The sequence below is a fragment of the Engystomops pustulosus genome, chromosome 1 (assembly GCF_040894005.1).
Source record: "Engystomops pustulosus chromosome 1, aEngPut4.maternal, whole genome shotgun sequence".
NCBI classification, from domain to species: Eukaryota; Metazoa; Chordata; class Amphibia; order Anura; family Leptodactylidae; genus Engystomops; species Engystomops pustulosus.
The window spans coordinates 33,303,374-33,317,879 of NC_092411.1; the positions used below are offsets into that span (position 1 = coordinate 33,303,374).

At 40.8% G+C, this 14,506-nt stretch overlaps 1 protein-coding gene across 3 annotated transcripts in view; it reads left to right on the forward strand.

Annotated features, from left to right (window-relative positions):
• ERBIN (erbb2 interacting protein) overlaps positions 1-9,941 on the forward strand; it is a 136,683-nt gene extending 126,742 nt beyond the window's left edge. For 2 of the 3 annotated variants that reach the window (XM_072137357.1, XM_072137366.1), the window contains 6 exons: positions 3,168-3,311; positions 5,582-5,695; positions 6,463-6,552; positions 7,135-7,227; positions 7,537-7,611; positions 9,007-9,941. In XM_072137357.1, the coding sequence (XP_071993458.1) occupies positions 3,168-3,311; positions 5,582-5,695; positions 6,463-6,552; positions 7,135-7,227; positions 7,537-7,611; positions 9,007-9,114 (624 nt within the window). In that variant the 3' untranslated portion in view covers positions 9,115-9,941. The remainder of the gene's footprint in view (positions 1-3,167; positions 3,312-5,581; positions 5,696-6,462; positions 6,553-7,134; positions 7,228-7,536; positions 7,612-9,006) is intronic. The other variant, XM_072137376.1, reaches the window with a different exon arrangement.
• The last annotated feature ends 4,565 nt before the right edge of the window (positions 9,942-14,506 follow it).

Consider the following 14,506-nt stretch of genomic DNA (forward strand, 5'->3'; position numbering starts at 1 on the left):
TTCCCGGTGCAGAACTTCCTTGGCTTTGCATATTCCTCTACTAGTAATTGCCGACTTTGTTTCATTCCCAGGTCTATTATTTTTCATGTGTGTTCTCGTGCCAACAACAGTTTGTTGCCAGAGGCGAGCCAGCCGTCCTCTAGTGAATTATCTGAGGTTAATGCTGTGTGAAAGTACAAAACGGGGATGAGTGGCAGCAAAAATGTAATTTTCTTTATGTCTTTGGATTCCCCTCAGAGGGCTGGGAAACGTTATTAATTGCGGTGGATTACGTTAGGTATTTTTTATTACCCAAGCGTTCCGCTCTCGTTTGGTCGTGTCGTTTAAAGTTTTATGGTTATTTTTATTGTGTAGATTTTTAGGTTGTGTTTTTTGTTTTGTTTCTTTACATCTTCATAGCCAAGTCTCTATATAAGACCACCTGCACGTGACCGTTGTTTTGGCCGTGCGCTATATGTTGTTTCAACGGCTAGAACTTGTCGCCATGTATTTCTATGGGCTCATACACACAGCTGTGGTTTCCATGTGTGTGAGTCGACCGTCCAAAACTCAGAGCCGGTCCTATTCCGACCAATGTTAGCAGCTTGTGCATCATTCTTCTGTTATATGTGAATGATCAGACCCAGGGCCGGCGCTAGCTTGGGGCAAGTGTTGGGGCCCAGAGCTGCTGAGGGGGGGGGGGGGGGGCACATAAGGCTGTACATAAGGAATCTATAGGGGTGAGAGGGGATATTTCTAACGAATCTAAAGGGTGTGAGGGGGCTGTTTGGGAGGATAAACTAGGGAATATTTTAGGGAACAGGAGACTGTTTTAGTATCTGAATTTTTAATGTTGCCACGTGATATCACTGCAAAGGGCCCCACTGAGGCTCTGTTTACCAGGGGCCTATTAACACCTGAAGCCGGCTCTGATCAGACCTCACTCCAATGACGCACGGGCCTTTTATTCGCGGCTTAGGAAGGCACACTATTTATTATATTTTCTAGGCTGCTCAGTGGTCTATTGCAGGGTTTATAATGTGTATCTTGTGTATGAATGGCGACATTAATGATGCAGAACTTCATATATTATCGGAAGGGAGAATAAAATTCTGATCTCTTTATCACTGTGGGCTGGAAGCATTAACACCATGCACTACTGCCCCCTAGTGGCAGCTTTTAAGTATTGAATTCACATTTTTAGCACTGCAGCATTAGAGAACTGTACTAAACAAATACAATTTCTAAGAAAAAAAAAAATCAAAATGACAGTAGGATTTATCTGTGTTTAAAGGAAGTTTGTGTTATACAGGGTGCAGGGCTATGTATCGTGCACACCTGCCCTCGGCATGACACATTCAGACACATTTGGAAATGTAGTGACTTTTATGCTTTGAGTCAGAAATACTAAGGTTTTAACTCTTCGATCCTCCAGCACTTAGTTATGTTACTTATAGTCACATACTTTATTTTATATGGTATCACAAAGCTACAGGGGGAGATTTATCATAGGCCTCTTAGAGCAGAACTGTTCTTGTTACCAATGGCAACCAATCAGAGCTCAGCTTTCGTTTTCCCACAAATGTTCATAAAATTAAAGCTGAGCTCTGATTGGTTTCCATGGGCAACTAGAAAAGTTTTACCTCAAAAATGTAGGATAAATACTATGGGGGAGATTTATCATTAACTAGCGGTAGATGTGTTGGAGGCAATGTCTTTTCCATTAGTCTGACCCATTATAAGTCACATGACAGAGACCAATAGAGATGTATAGCACCCATGGACACTAACATAGTTAGGCCCAATTCACAGGACATAGGACACCGGCTAACTTGCTGATCGGTGGGGGTCTCAGTGATAAAACCCCCACAGATCATGAGAACGGGGGTCCAAGGTAATCTGTCGGACCCCTCTCTTATCCAAAAGATGAATGTAGCAGACGGAGGCACATGTCCTTTGTGTTCCATTCATCTCTATGCAGCTGACGGAGATCGCCAAGCGCCAATTTGGTGGGAGAAACAACCCTGAATGGTGCTCTATTTTCCCCTACAAATGTACAGTACAGTATGTAAATTCCATCAGGACATGAACTATTGAACTATTTACCTTTTATGTAGCAGCTTTAGATTTCATGCAGAACAGAACTTTCTCTGCATGGAAAAATATTATTTAATATATGAAACCACAGAATCTACACAAATTCTTCTGGTTCCCATTAGCTGTCAAATGGGGTATTTCAGTAAAGAAATGACCTCCTATCCAGTAGGTTAGTAGGTTCCCACCAAGATCACAAGAACCGAGGTACTATGTCTTATGAATTAAAGGGGTTGTCCACTTTCAACAAATAATTAATATTGTTTGTGTAATAAAAAGTTATACAATTTTCCAATATATTTTCTTACCAAATAGGAGGTCGGATTCTCGTACAGGTCCCCTGGCAATTCCCTGTATACATGAGGGGGCCAGCCGACACACCCCTTCCACGCCCCATTCAGTCGCAATCACTGCCGGCTCTCTGCGAAGAGCCACATCGCAGAGAGCCAGCAGCGATTGCACAATAGATGCGCTGCTGCCGGCTATTCTTACAGGTCCCCGACTTACGGGGGCGTTCAGGGGGTGTGTCTGCCGGCCCCCTCATGAATATGGCCAACTGCCAGGGGACAGAATACGAGGATCCGACCTCTTATTTGGTAAGTGGTCGGATCGATTATAACAGTTTGCACACACTAATTTTAATAACAATTTAATAAATATAATGGGGAAAGGATTAGAGGGGACATATTTGGTGGGGGCATTTTTGGAGTGGTGATAGGTCCTCTTTAATGCTTTGTCTATCATGCTGGTAGAGACTAGGCAGCAGAATTCTGATCAGTACCAAGGTACTCAAACCATAGAGTAGATATTGACAGAATCAACAAATAGATACGTTCATAGGTTGTGTATCTCTGTGTTGTGTGAACATGTCCTGGATGCTTCAGATTGCACACATTTCCATCTGGTAACGGTTATGGGTATCCAACTGTTTGCATGTTCACCTCTTGGGTTTAAGGTATACCTCCCACAGCTGCACGGCTCTATGTGCATGAAACGTGTGTGTACGTGTGTCGAGCGAGTGTCGGAATAACCCGTTTTGTTGTATATGCATGCTGTACTAATCTGTGATGTTACATCTGTCCTTCTTTATTCAGAGCATGCTGTCACGGTCCTTTAATTCCACTTACACTGCAGCTAGCGGGTCTCTATATGGCAGCTCTAGAGATCTGCATGGCAGCCAGGGCAGTGTTGCCATGAGTGTAGCTGACAGAAGAGGTTCTGGTGTTCACATACTTCGTGTGAGTACTTCTAGTAGCTCTTTTAGGATGATGGTAATATACCGGCATGCTCAATGTAGTTTTGCATATGATTAATTTAAAAAAAAATTTAAAAATGGTGCATGAATCAATAGGGCCTTCCAATGAAATAATATGCGTTAAGTTTATGTGAAAAGCAATAAAACCTTCTACTAAATTGTAACAATGAACGGACTTTAATAATTACCCAGGATTCCGAGAACGGGAATTACATTTGTATCAAGCTGTTTTTAGTGGATCTCCTATGGAGTCTGACTACCGACGCTTCACCAAGACGGATAGTCCCACGAGTGAAGACGTATCTCGACTGCACAAACGTATGATTATTTACAGAAAAAAAGTCCCACAATTTGGGATTTCAGATATTGGGAGTTACCTTGGCATTTTAATGTATTGAGAAGGAGGAAAGAACACTCCAACCTTCTTAAGAACAGAGGCCCAACACCCACAAAACTAAATTGACTGTAGATCCCAAGATCCGTTAACAGCAATCCATCTATGGTCATCTTTACGCATTTGGGGGAATTATCAAAGACCAGGTCTGCAGAAATAACCATAAATAGCCTACATTTTGAGCTACGTCGAGAGTCGAAAAAAATATTTGGTAGTCTCTGTTTTTTTTTCCTGACGGGTGCTTACAGGAGAATGAATGTTCTTGTGAATTCCTCGGTGTTCAGTCCTTTCTGGGATGTCCGTAATACTTTATAACAATCCTTAGTTATTCCTCACTAATTCCTTACTTAAGCTTTCTCTTATCTGTGTATATGACGTTATATGTATAGCATATTCATGTCAAATTTGTTTTTTTTGTTTACGGTACTTGAGGAAGAAACCTTATAAATATGCTACACATCGGAAGTCTATGTGCATGCACCTGTTACTTTGCTCACGATACAACTACTAACACGATATCACGTGAAGTCACTGGTGATGGGAATTTTGAATCAATGTATTGATTTAGTATAGCACAGAGGCCAGATGTAGAGTAGGCTACTACCTGAAAAGAAGCCAAAAGTTGGCCATACACTTGCATAACAACCACTCTAATATATATATTGAGGTATCTTGACTTTTTCTTGGTGCCACTACATGTAGAAAGAAGGATAAGGCTACATTCACACAATGTATGCCCGCAGTACTGTAGTACGATGGGCATACATCGGAGCCGGGGAGAGGTGGAGGAGATGAGCGCCACTCACCCCTGCCCCCCTCCATAGTTATATATGGCGCAATGCCGCCCATTGCTGTGTATGGGGGACGTATATACATCCGCCACTATTTGTCCCCCATACATTCGTGTGAATGTAGCCTAAGGCAGAAGGATATCATCACGCCCAGTCCTTTTGGTGTAAGGTGAGACAAGACCACCACTAGAGTTGTCTGCCATCATTTCATGTGGTGGTGTGAAAAGGAATGGCTTTTGGCCAAACAAATGTTTATAGCTTTGCCAATTTAAGTTTTATTTCCAGCATTGATATCAAAATTTACCTAATTTATTGGGACAGTCCTCCGTTTTCCAAAACAGTCCAGTAAAACTCTGGTATTCCCAAACCCTTGAAAGTGGTAGGGACTTGTGAAACCCCACCCAAAAGTAGGATAGCCCTGAATGGGCCTAGAGCCGGGGTTATAGTTACAGGAGACGTTCACAACTAATGGCAACCACTTAGGAACGGTGACATTCATAAGTGGCATCTCCATTCCTGAGTAGTTGTCCGACCATTTGGCCGCCAACACTTTAATTCCAATTGCCATCGTAACTTACAATCAAACCAGTTTAAGAAGAAACTTAGCTCCTCAGAAATGATGGATGATGATATTTATAATAATAAATGCTGAATATTATTAACTCTACAAAGAGGACAAAGTAGGATGCTGGAAGGAAGGGAGTGTACCTTAATTGTCCTATTAATGTCATATGCACAACCGAGACCTGGCTTAAAAGTAGACATCCTGATCCTGTCCATTAAACCTGTTACGCTACAACTAATCAGATCATTATAATGCTGAGTTTGGCTTTTTCTAATGAGAATACCTTGATTTTCTGCTCCAAGCTGTAATGAATCTTGTTAATGGACTGAATATAATAACATTAATTTGTCAATGTTTAATTCATGTCTTCCTGCTAATCAGGTTTCAATATTTAATAACTCTAAATTGTTCTGAATACAGAACCTTGTGCCACCTGCTGGGGCAGTAATACATTATTGTACATGGTTTAGGGCTATAACTTTTATATTTGCACTTACTGATAGCACCCGACGGCTGGGAGCACCGGGGAACCTGCCCAAGATGACGTGTTTGGACCTGGACAGCAAAACTATGCAACACTGGTCCACAAGGATAGCGCTTCTGAGAGTGGGAAGAAGGTAGGCCTGGATTTATTGCTTCCATTTTCAAAGCATTGATGCATGATTTGAAGATATTACAAGAAGCAGATGATCTGAAGTTGATGACCTTTTTCGCTGTTTGAAGACTAGACTTCAGCTTTCAGACTAGGGTCCTCTTGTGTCTTCAGTGTTGACCAAGAACAGCACCATACGTTGCATATTCTTCTCATTTTCTTCATGTATCTGATGAATTCATGACTGATGAATGATGTCACAGGTCTGGGAAAGCCCGGTTGTTGGACCTTAAACCATCTGGTATAGATGATCTGCCTTAAAAATCAGAAAACTGAATCATGGCTCTTTGGGCCACTGAACCCCACACACCGTACAACACCACTTTATGGGTCCACTTAAAAAAAAAATAACAGCTGTTGCAGTCATTTAATGAAGTTGGCATCTTACTGGCATGTACAATGCATGCTTGGTAGAACTGTGTCTTACTTCCCCCAGATACATTGGGACTGGGGGCACCAGAGATGGGTCCGATGCATCTCATCAGACCAATCTTTGGCCGGCCACAGATAACTTTGATATAGGACCACTTAATAATATGGCCATACAGACCTGTTGGAGCTTTAACGTCCCAAAATGTCCTTGTACATTCCCTTTTATACTGCATAGTATTTGGGTAATTTAATGCATTATAATATAATACTTTTGTTGTCGGACAAGGTAATAACATTTGAATAGTTAAATTTACATGCACAGGCTTTCTAAGCCATTAACCTATTTCATTCAATTTACAGCTGATTATGAGCAATGGCCAGATGAGCCAGCCATCGAGGTCACAGAGCAACTACAGCCAACTACATCCCCACCATCCGCAGCCAGCTGTGGTAAGGCCGTGTTCCAAATCCTAGATGACTAGACCAATTATTTGCAGAACTATATTTGTCTATTGAACTTTACCAGGGACACCTCTGGCCAATTATAACCAAGGCTAGCTGCTAGGGACACGATTTGTCTGGCAATGTGTCCGCTCGCACGGGTCGAACTGGAACGGAAACATCCGGCCTGCTACTCTCAAATCCATTACCAGAATCTGTAATCTCATCATAGTATTGGATGTTTTCTACATTTTTCTATTAGAGAATCTGCAAATAAAATTATTAACATCACATTTCTATGGTAGATGTTATTCTAAGGTGCCAGGTCTTCTTCGTTGGCTAAGTGATGTCCTTCATCTAAAGTATCATTGCTTCTTGTGCCTAGGAGTATGTATAAAGTATTGTCTTTACAAAGGATTTGTATGGGCAACTAGAACAGTTCTGTTCTCTGATACTTCCGATAAACCTCCCCCATAATGTGTCTTTGTCCAATTTGGATATATTTCATCAGATTTTATGGATATAACTCCATAATTCAGTTATTTTGTAGTGTCCTTCTTTTCGTGACCTTGTTATCTGTTCTGATTGAAGGTCCGGATACGGCTGTTGAAGGATCCTGAGCTTGGTTTTAGTATATCAGGAGGTGTTGGTGGCAGAGGAAACCCATTCAGACCCGGAGATGATGTAAGTATTTCCAAGCTGTGTCCCATATCTTCTTACCATCAGCACCACGCTCTGGCTGGACATCTATTAATAAGGATATAGTTATCTGTAATGGAGGACAAAGCCTTCAGGTGCCCATGAAGGCTATCAATATATTGTGTAGGAAGGTTTCTCTACTTACCCCTGACAGCAAATGTTGGATGACAGAAGAATCAGGCATGTTGTATTTCAATATGCCCAATCCTTTTGTTTGTAGGAGATATTGTACAGTAAGTTGCTGAATAGTTTCTGATAAAAAAAATAACAATATATATATTTTTTTTTAATCAGGGCATATTTGTAACCAGAGTGCAGCCTGAAGGACCAGCATCCAAATTATTGCAGCCCGGGGACAAAATTATACAGGTAAAGATCCGTCAATGCCGATTGTAGGGTTCGTCACTTTAAATGCATACGTCCTCATGTCCATTATTTCACATCTGCTATCAGTTCATTAACATTCACGCTCTTCACTTGTTTCATGCCCCTTCTCTTCTGGCTAGTGGCAATTTCCAGGCAAGTAGAGACCCTCCATGTGTGCCCCATTTGTGAATACAAACACATCATTGATTCCTTTATCATATATCTCTACTATATGATATGGGATTGCAGGTTTGCAACAGAGGAAAGGAGTAGATTTTTTTTCGCCTAGAAAGGATGACACTTATGTCTGAGGGCAATGACTTGCATTGCAGCCGCCCCCATTTACTTGAATTGGGAAGCCCATTTTGTTCTATTCATAAAGGTTAACTATCCAGACAATTGTTCTCAAAATATTTATTATGCTGAAATGAATGTGACCATATGTGTACGAGGAGCCGTGGGGTGCCCACTATGTATATAAGGTCGACCCCTAGTTACAGACGGACCTCTCTGACCACTGTGCCCTCTGTTGAAGCTTTCTGGATGCTTTGGTTTGGTCCCAGGCTTCAGTGATCAGCTGTAACGTGTCTGTAATGAAGCTTTATTGATAATCCTTGTTGACACGACCGCACTAATTGTCGTTAGGAAAAATTTTTTGTCTGGAGCTACAATTATAAAATATACCAGTACCAACTTACATACAAATTCAACTTACCTAAAGTACCTATCCTGTATGTAACCCTGGACTACCTGTATAAGGTTTTTCCATAATAGACTATGAGAATTACATGTGCCCTTCTTTCTCTTTCCTATTGGGTGTCCAGATATAGAAATGTGCATCCGTTTTTTTCAAGAGTCACATTATGTCATAAAGTGCTATCCTATGTGTGTTGTTATGTAGCTGCCCTCTGGTTGTGTTGTGCCCTATGGACCTTCAAAGGTTTTGTCAGCATGTCGTAGTGTTGTATTGGTTTATTAAAAAAGTTTAAAAACTGAAGGGGGCTCTACAAGAAATGATAGAACATGTACAGGTGAGGTAGTGAATGGGAATCTTCCTCTGAATCTACAGAAAAAAAATAGATTCCAGACGGTAGATTTCCTTTAACTAGAAATAGGCTGACTACAGGCATCCTCGCCGATTATCTATTCAGGTCTGCGCCATTTCAAGTTAATGGAGCCCTAACCTGCTGTCATGGCACAAGCCCAGTACACCATATGGAGCCAAGTATATCCGGTTCCATATAGGGTTTTCTCACCCCCCCCCCCCCCCACCAATCTGATATTCATGGCCTATCCTATGGCAAGTTCTAGTCTAGTCTTGTTCCTATTCAATCTGTTTGTTCCGATTATAACCTTTAAAAGTACAGACTATAAACAATCTTCTCTTTCCTTCTATAGGCAAATGGATATAATTTCATGAACATTGACCACGGACAAGCAGTGTCGCTGCTCAAGAAGTTTCAGAGCGCGGTGGAGCTGATCATTTTACGAGACGGAGCCGTGTAGAGAAACTCGAACATGAATGGAAAGCCAGCAATGTGTCAAGAGACTTATTAATATCACAACTATTTTTCTATGTACATACATAAAAACAACAGAGATCTGAAGATGCACTTGGATTTTGATAAAAAGATAAACAATTTATAAAGAGATGAAATTGTCAAATACGTGGGTTGTTAACCACTGCGGATAATACGGTTTCGGCCGTCTGGGTGTTTGAATGTTTGCTAAGTGTCGCTTACACAAGAACAAGCCTGTGCTGTTTTTGTACAGAATGTAGGTTTATTTTTGGAAAACGTGTAGAACTAAAATCTGTACGATAGAGAAAAAAAACAAAACAAAAAGAGCCTCAACTGTTGCGATGAGCAGGTGAGTGTATGTGTAAGCCTTTCTCTCTTCACACCTGGTATCACTCGTTTTTTTTGTTTTTTTTTTAATATATTTTTCTGAATGGGAAACCACTTGTGTAGAGTCGGGCACTTTGATGTTGACGTTGGCTTTGCTACGTGTAAATGGTTTAGCAAATTGTGAAGCAAAGTGGCGCGTGTGGTTAGCCAGGTAATAGAGCCACCTGTCCTATCTGATTTCATTGAACACGCAGGAAATATTGTCTATCTCCTGTTTACTACGAGTGGGGTCTCGGAGCCGAAAGCAACTTTTAACATTTTATGAAGGCAGGACAAGTATTTTTTTTTTTATTAAAAAAAAAACAACATTTGCGGTATCACTGATCTTTTGAGCTTTTTGAAAAATTTTATGTGTGTTTTTGTTTTTACGTGACAATTTTTTTTTTTTTTAAACTGTAACGAGAAATTAAAACTTGTGTTTTACGAGTTTTTGGAATTCATTTGACATCTGCTCACATGCAATATAAAGGATGCTGCCTTTGGCTCGGCTTTGTAGACAAAGTGTTAGGTTATTTTGGGAGGGCAGCATCCGTTCATGGTGCCTGATTCTTCTTATATTAGATGTTGATTTCCAACATGTCCCCTCCCCCCCCCCCCCCCCATTTATTTTTTTAAACCGCCTTCAATTATTTTTTACACCGAGTACCCTGGATGGTCTCAGATATGGCTATTGGACGGCTTTATTAGTTTGCTTTATTATGGAGGACAGTTATTTGGGATAGAAATCTAGTTCCATTGAGGAACTCTAGGACAAGGCTCCTACGTCTTTGGTAGAAACGTTGTATCTCCTCGCTTTCTATATGGGACAGAATGGCCTCTTGCCTTGCTAAATGTCGTAGTGTTTGGTGCTAGGAAACCAAAGCAAGTGCATGGAAATGCAGCAGAATCGTGAAGCATTCTTGGCAGTAGCTACAGTCGTGAAGGGTCCCATGGACCCGCCGTCGGTTTGTAAAGTCGGAGACTAAAAGGGCTCTTTCTACAGGGAACATTGAAATGTGAATTACATGTGCTAGAGTCATTAAAGGGTTTCTAACGATCTACTGTTTAGTGATTTACCACAAGCTGCCTTTGTTCCTTAGTATTGTATATATCTCCAATTGCTTATGGTTTTGTTTTTCACAAGGAACATGGATCATTTCTATATATATTTTTTCATTAGAGGGTCTGATGTAAATGGGTTAGGGACTGCAGCGCTTCATAACATGTAGCTATCGAAGACCAGGGATAAGTGCCATAGATGACCAATAACTGTTTTATTTTAGGGCTATTAATCTTTGCTTTGATGAAACCTATGGGATGCCATTATTTTAATTACGATAACAAGTACATATATATGGGCCGGTAACACTGGCCCGGGGGATCCCTGTTTAAAGTCTGCACATTGTAACACGAGACTATAATTTATTGATACTCCACAGCGTGGACTGATGTGCTCCAGTTAGATACCAGCAAAGCATGAATTATACATTTGTGGACCTCAAGTGTAAGAAAGAACAAGTAAAGTTAAAAATTGGTGGAGTTTTTCCTCAACGATCATTCATAACAATCTACTGGGAACCTATCATCTTGTCGTCAGGCAGTAGGACATCTCAAAGGGTTACATAAAACATGCAGTTATTATACCACATATATTTAATTATTCTGCAGCCTATAATTTATTTTAGCCACGGAGATATGAATATGGGTTTACCATGTTTCTCCCCTCCACCCATCTCTGCTTTATTGATGGTTATCTTCTTGTTGAAAGATCTATCCTTCAAGCCAAGCAGTGGAAGGTGAAGCTGCTCAGCAAACATGTCCCCCTATGTCAGTCTCAATTTTAGGCTATGTTTCCCAACTCTGTGTTCACCCTGGCTGTCACTCCAGCACTGAGTTTGCCAGACAGGTTGAGTGACTCAAGGCCTTCTCCTGCAGTCCTGGCGAGCCCATTATGCTGCAGCGTTCAGCGCTATATTCAAGCAACGCTTCCTGGGACTAGATAAGGAGCTGGAAGATGTCGACATGCATTATCATTGGGGCTTCTGTCTGCAATTCTTCCTGTTCAAAGGGACCCTGGAGGGAAGCTACAATGATAATCCAAATTTGCTTTTCCTCTTTCAGCTGTATTGGTGTCCTCAAGATACCAATACGATTGAAAGCCTCTAAAAGGTTGACCATTACAGAGCAGGGAGCAATAAGCAGCTGATTAAAATTCTGTGTTGGCCCTTTGTTATAAAAGAGGTTTTTGGCTATAGTTTGGGCACTCAGCCTCCGAAGGGTTCACCATCACTGCTCTATGTTATTCAAATCACATGTGGTGACAACCGAATTAACCTGATGATCGGTTCCCTTTTAGTGATTTGCTTCACTGGTCTCTTGTACCTGGTAGACTACAACGCGTGGAGTGTCTATTGCATAATACAAAGTCCTTATAGCTTTGGGTAGTTCTTGGGTTGAAGTCATCTAGTATCCCACCTAATGTAAAATATCCTGTCTGGCAAAAAAATGCAAAAAACTTAGAACTGTGCATTGTCCGAAAAAAAAAAACTTTTCTAAGAAGGCGGGGTCTAACTTTAGGAGGTGCCAAAAATGCAGTGGAACTTTAGTCCGGGGTCAAATTTTTTCATAGTGATTACCAATCCATCTATTGGCGCCATATTAAACTATGGTAGGTCCTACAGAACCATAACACATCCATGTGCAGAAATTGCACCACTTTTTGACTTTACTAGTTTTTCTAGGTGAGATTCTTCATTCTTCATCTCGCGCAGTTCACAACATGCTGCGTTTGGTTCCGGTACCATGCGTTACTTCTGCAGTGGTAATAGCGAATGTAACGTCCTGTAAGAAACCCTTTAACCGCTCTTTATATTCCTTTCCTTAACATTCTGTTATCTTTTACATAGGAAGCGACTATTTTGGAATATAACCACAGAAATTTGTTGTATTTTGTTACAATGTATATGATATAGTGTATAAACACGAGAAAACGGATTTCATCTTTCTAAAGACGAGAAACATGTTCTTCTTTGTGCGTTTCTTACACGGCAGACAACATTTCACGTCGGAGAACGGAATCTCCCAGCGATTCCTTTTATTACATTGATTGATTGTCTTCTTTTAGGATGTTTTCTTTCACTTCTCTGTGTGAGAGCACAATTCATAGCAATTTTTAAGGGTATGGTTGTGAACCCCGATGACCTATGCATACAAATGGATGACGTGCCTCGAGGCAATAAACTTTCGATATGTTCCTGAACTAATGATACGGTTCACTGTTGCAGCAGCATTTGGATTACTATGTCTGGAATGCAGTGTTTGCTATTTTAGTGCTATTTTATATTCCATCTTGGAGAGGTGGGCATCATGTTTTAGGGCGGCGGGTGCCCTACTAAAGCCCGTCTTTGATATTTATTAACCTCTTGATTTCGGTCGTCTAGAGAGTAACATTTCAGAACTGCTGTATATTGCTGCTTCTTATGAATTAGCATACATTATTTTCCAGGTACTAGAAGGAGGGGTCACGGACCTGACACCAAGCAATGGAGTGAATGACGACAAATTTAAAAAAAAAAATGTTTTTAACCCTTTAGATTCCCAAGTGTTTTTTTTTTCTTTTTTTTAGTTTATAAAATTGACTCCCTTGAAAAGGAGTCCGAGGTGTCCTACAATACAGACTGTGTGTATACGGAGAAATACTGCAACCTTGTATAAAATGTATTGAGCCGTTCAGGCCTGGTTTATATGAACCCCAACTATGCAGAGATGAACACACTGAAATATACTATATTCACATGAGCTCCACCTCATTGTCTCGTGATTTGAGGTCGATTTCAACCCAAACCGCAGATCGCCCACTATTTATTGTGTAAATAGCCTCTTTATTTTTTTTAGTTTTTATTTTGGACTTGTGTTTTAAAGAACTATGTACATACATTTAAGGCCTTCTATGGACTTGCAAAACTTAGCAATAAAGCAAAGAAATTCAGCCCAGCTTTCATGGTGAGGTATGCTGTGCTCTTTTATTTTTCATGGGATCTTCTTGTCCGCAAGCTGTGTAATGTTTTAATGATCAGCATTTATTCAACATTCCAATTTTTTGTATATAAGTCAATTTGTTTCTCAAGTAACACATGAAAATTAGAAAATAAACTAATGCTCTTACAAGTTGTGGTTTCTTGCTTTTCTCCATAAGCTTCCATAGTAGGTGAATATCAGCTGTGGTAACCCAAAGGGTCTTTCCCAACTTTGGGAAATTTTTGTGTGAATTGGATCTTCAACCCCATTTCGGTTGGTGAAAGAGTCCTCAAGAGTCCATTCCCTGTGGAAAAGGCCAGGAGAAGTTGAATATAGTAGAGTATGATATGTGGGCTTTGGATGGTGCCCAGGGCCCATGTCTACTGAAGACCTAAACCAACCACCAGGTTTACCTTGTAAATAAGCAGAAGGGCTTCTGTACATGTGTATTCAATACTGACACATGTATGCAGCAGCCAATCTAGGACCTTTTAAATGTCATCCAAAGGTCCTTAAAGGGGTATTCCCACAAAGACAATTTTCTTATATGTAACACATTCTCTAATTCACAGAATTTCACAGATTCAACCTGTCTCTATCAGTCAACTGGACATGACCCTGTAAGTTCTGACTTTAGGGTGGGTTTTCATTTTGCCTGAGGTTTCACACAGCTTGTCTCTGCCTCTAGCCCTGCCCCTTACATTCCAGGACGAAGCTCACACTGATTCACACTCACTGACTTCCTGCCGGCACGTACAAAGCATGAGGAGAGAGAAGCTGCAGGCTCCAGGCAGATAAGTTCTTATCTGGGGAGGGGGAGGCAGGCACATCAGATCTGATTGTGTGTGTATGTAGCTCAATAGACAAAATGACTTTGTAAGGTTCAGTCACAGCTCAACCATGTGCCATATACAGCTGAATCCCATTGATTCTCGTCAGAGCTCAGAGACGAGGCTGCCTGGACCACAGCTAAAAAAAAACTTTACAGGCAAATT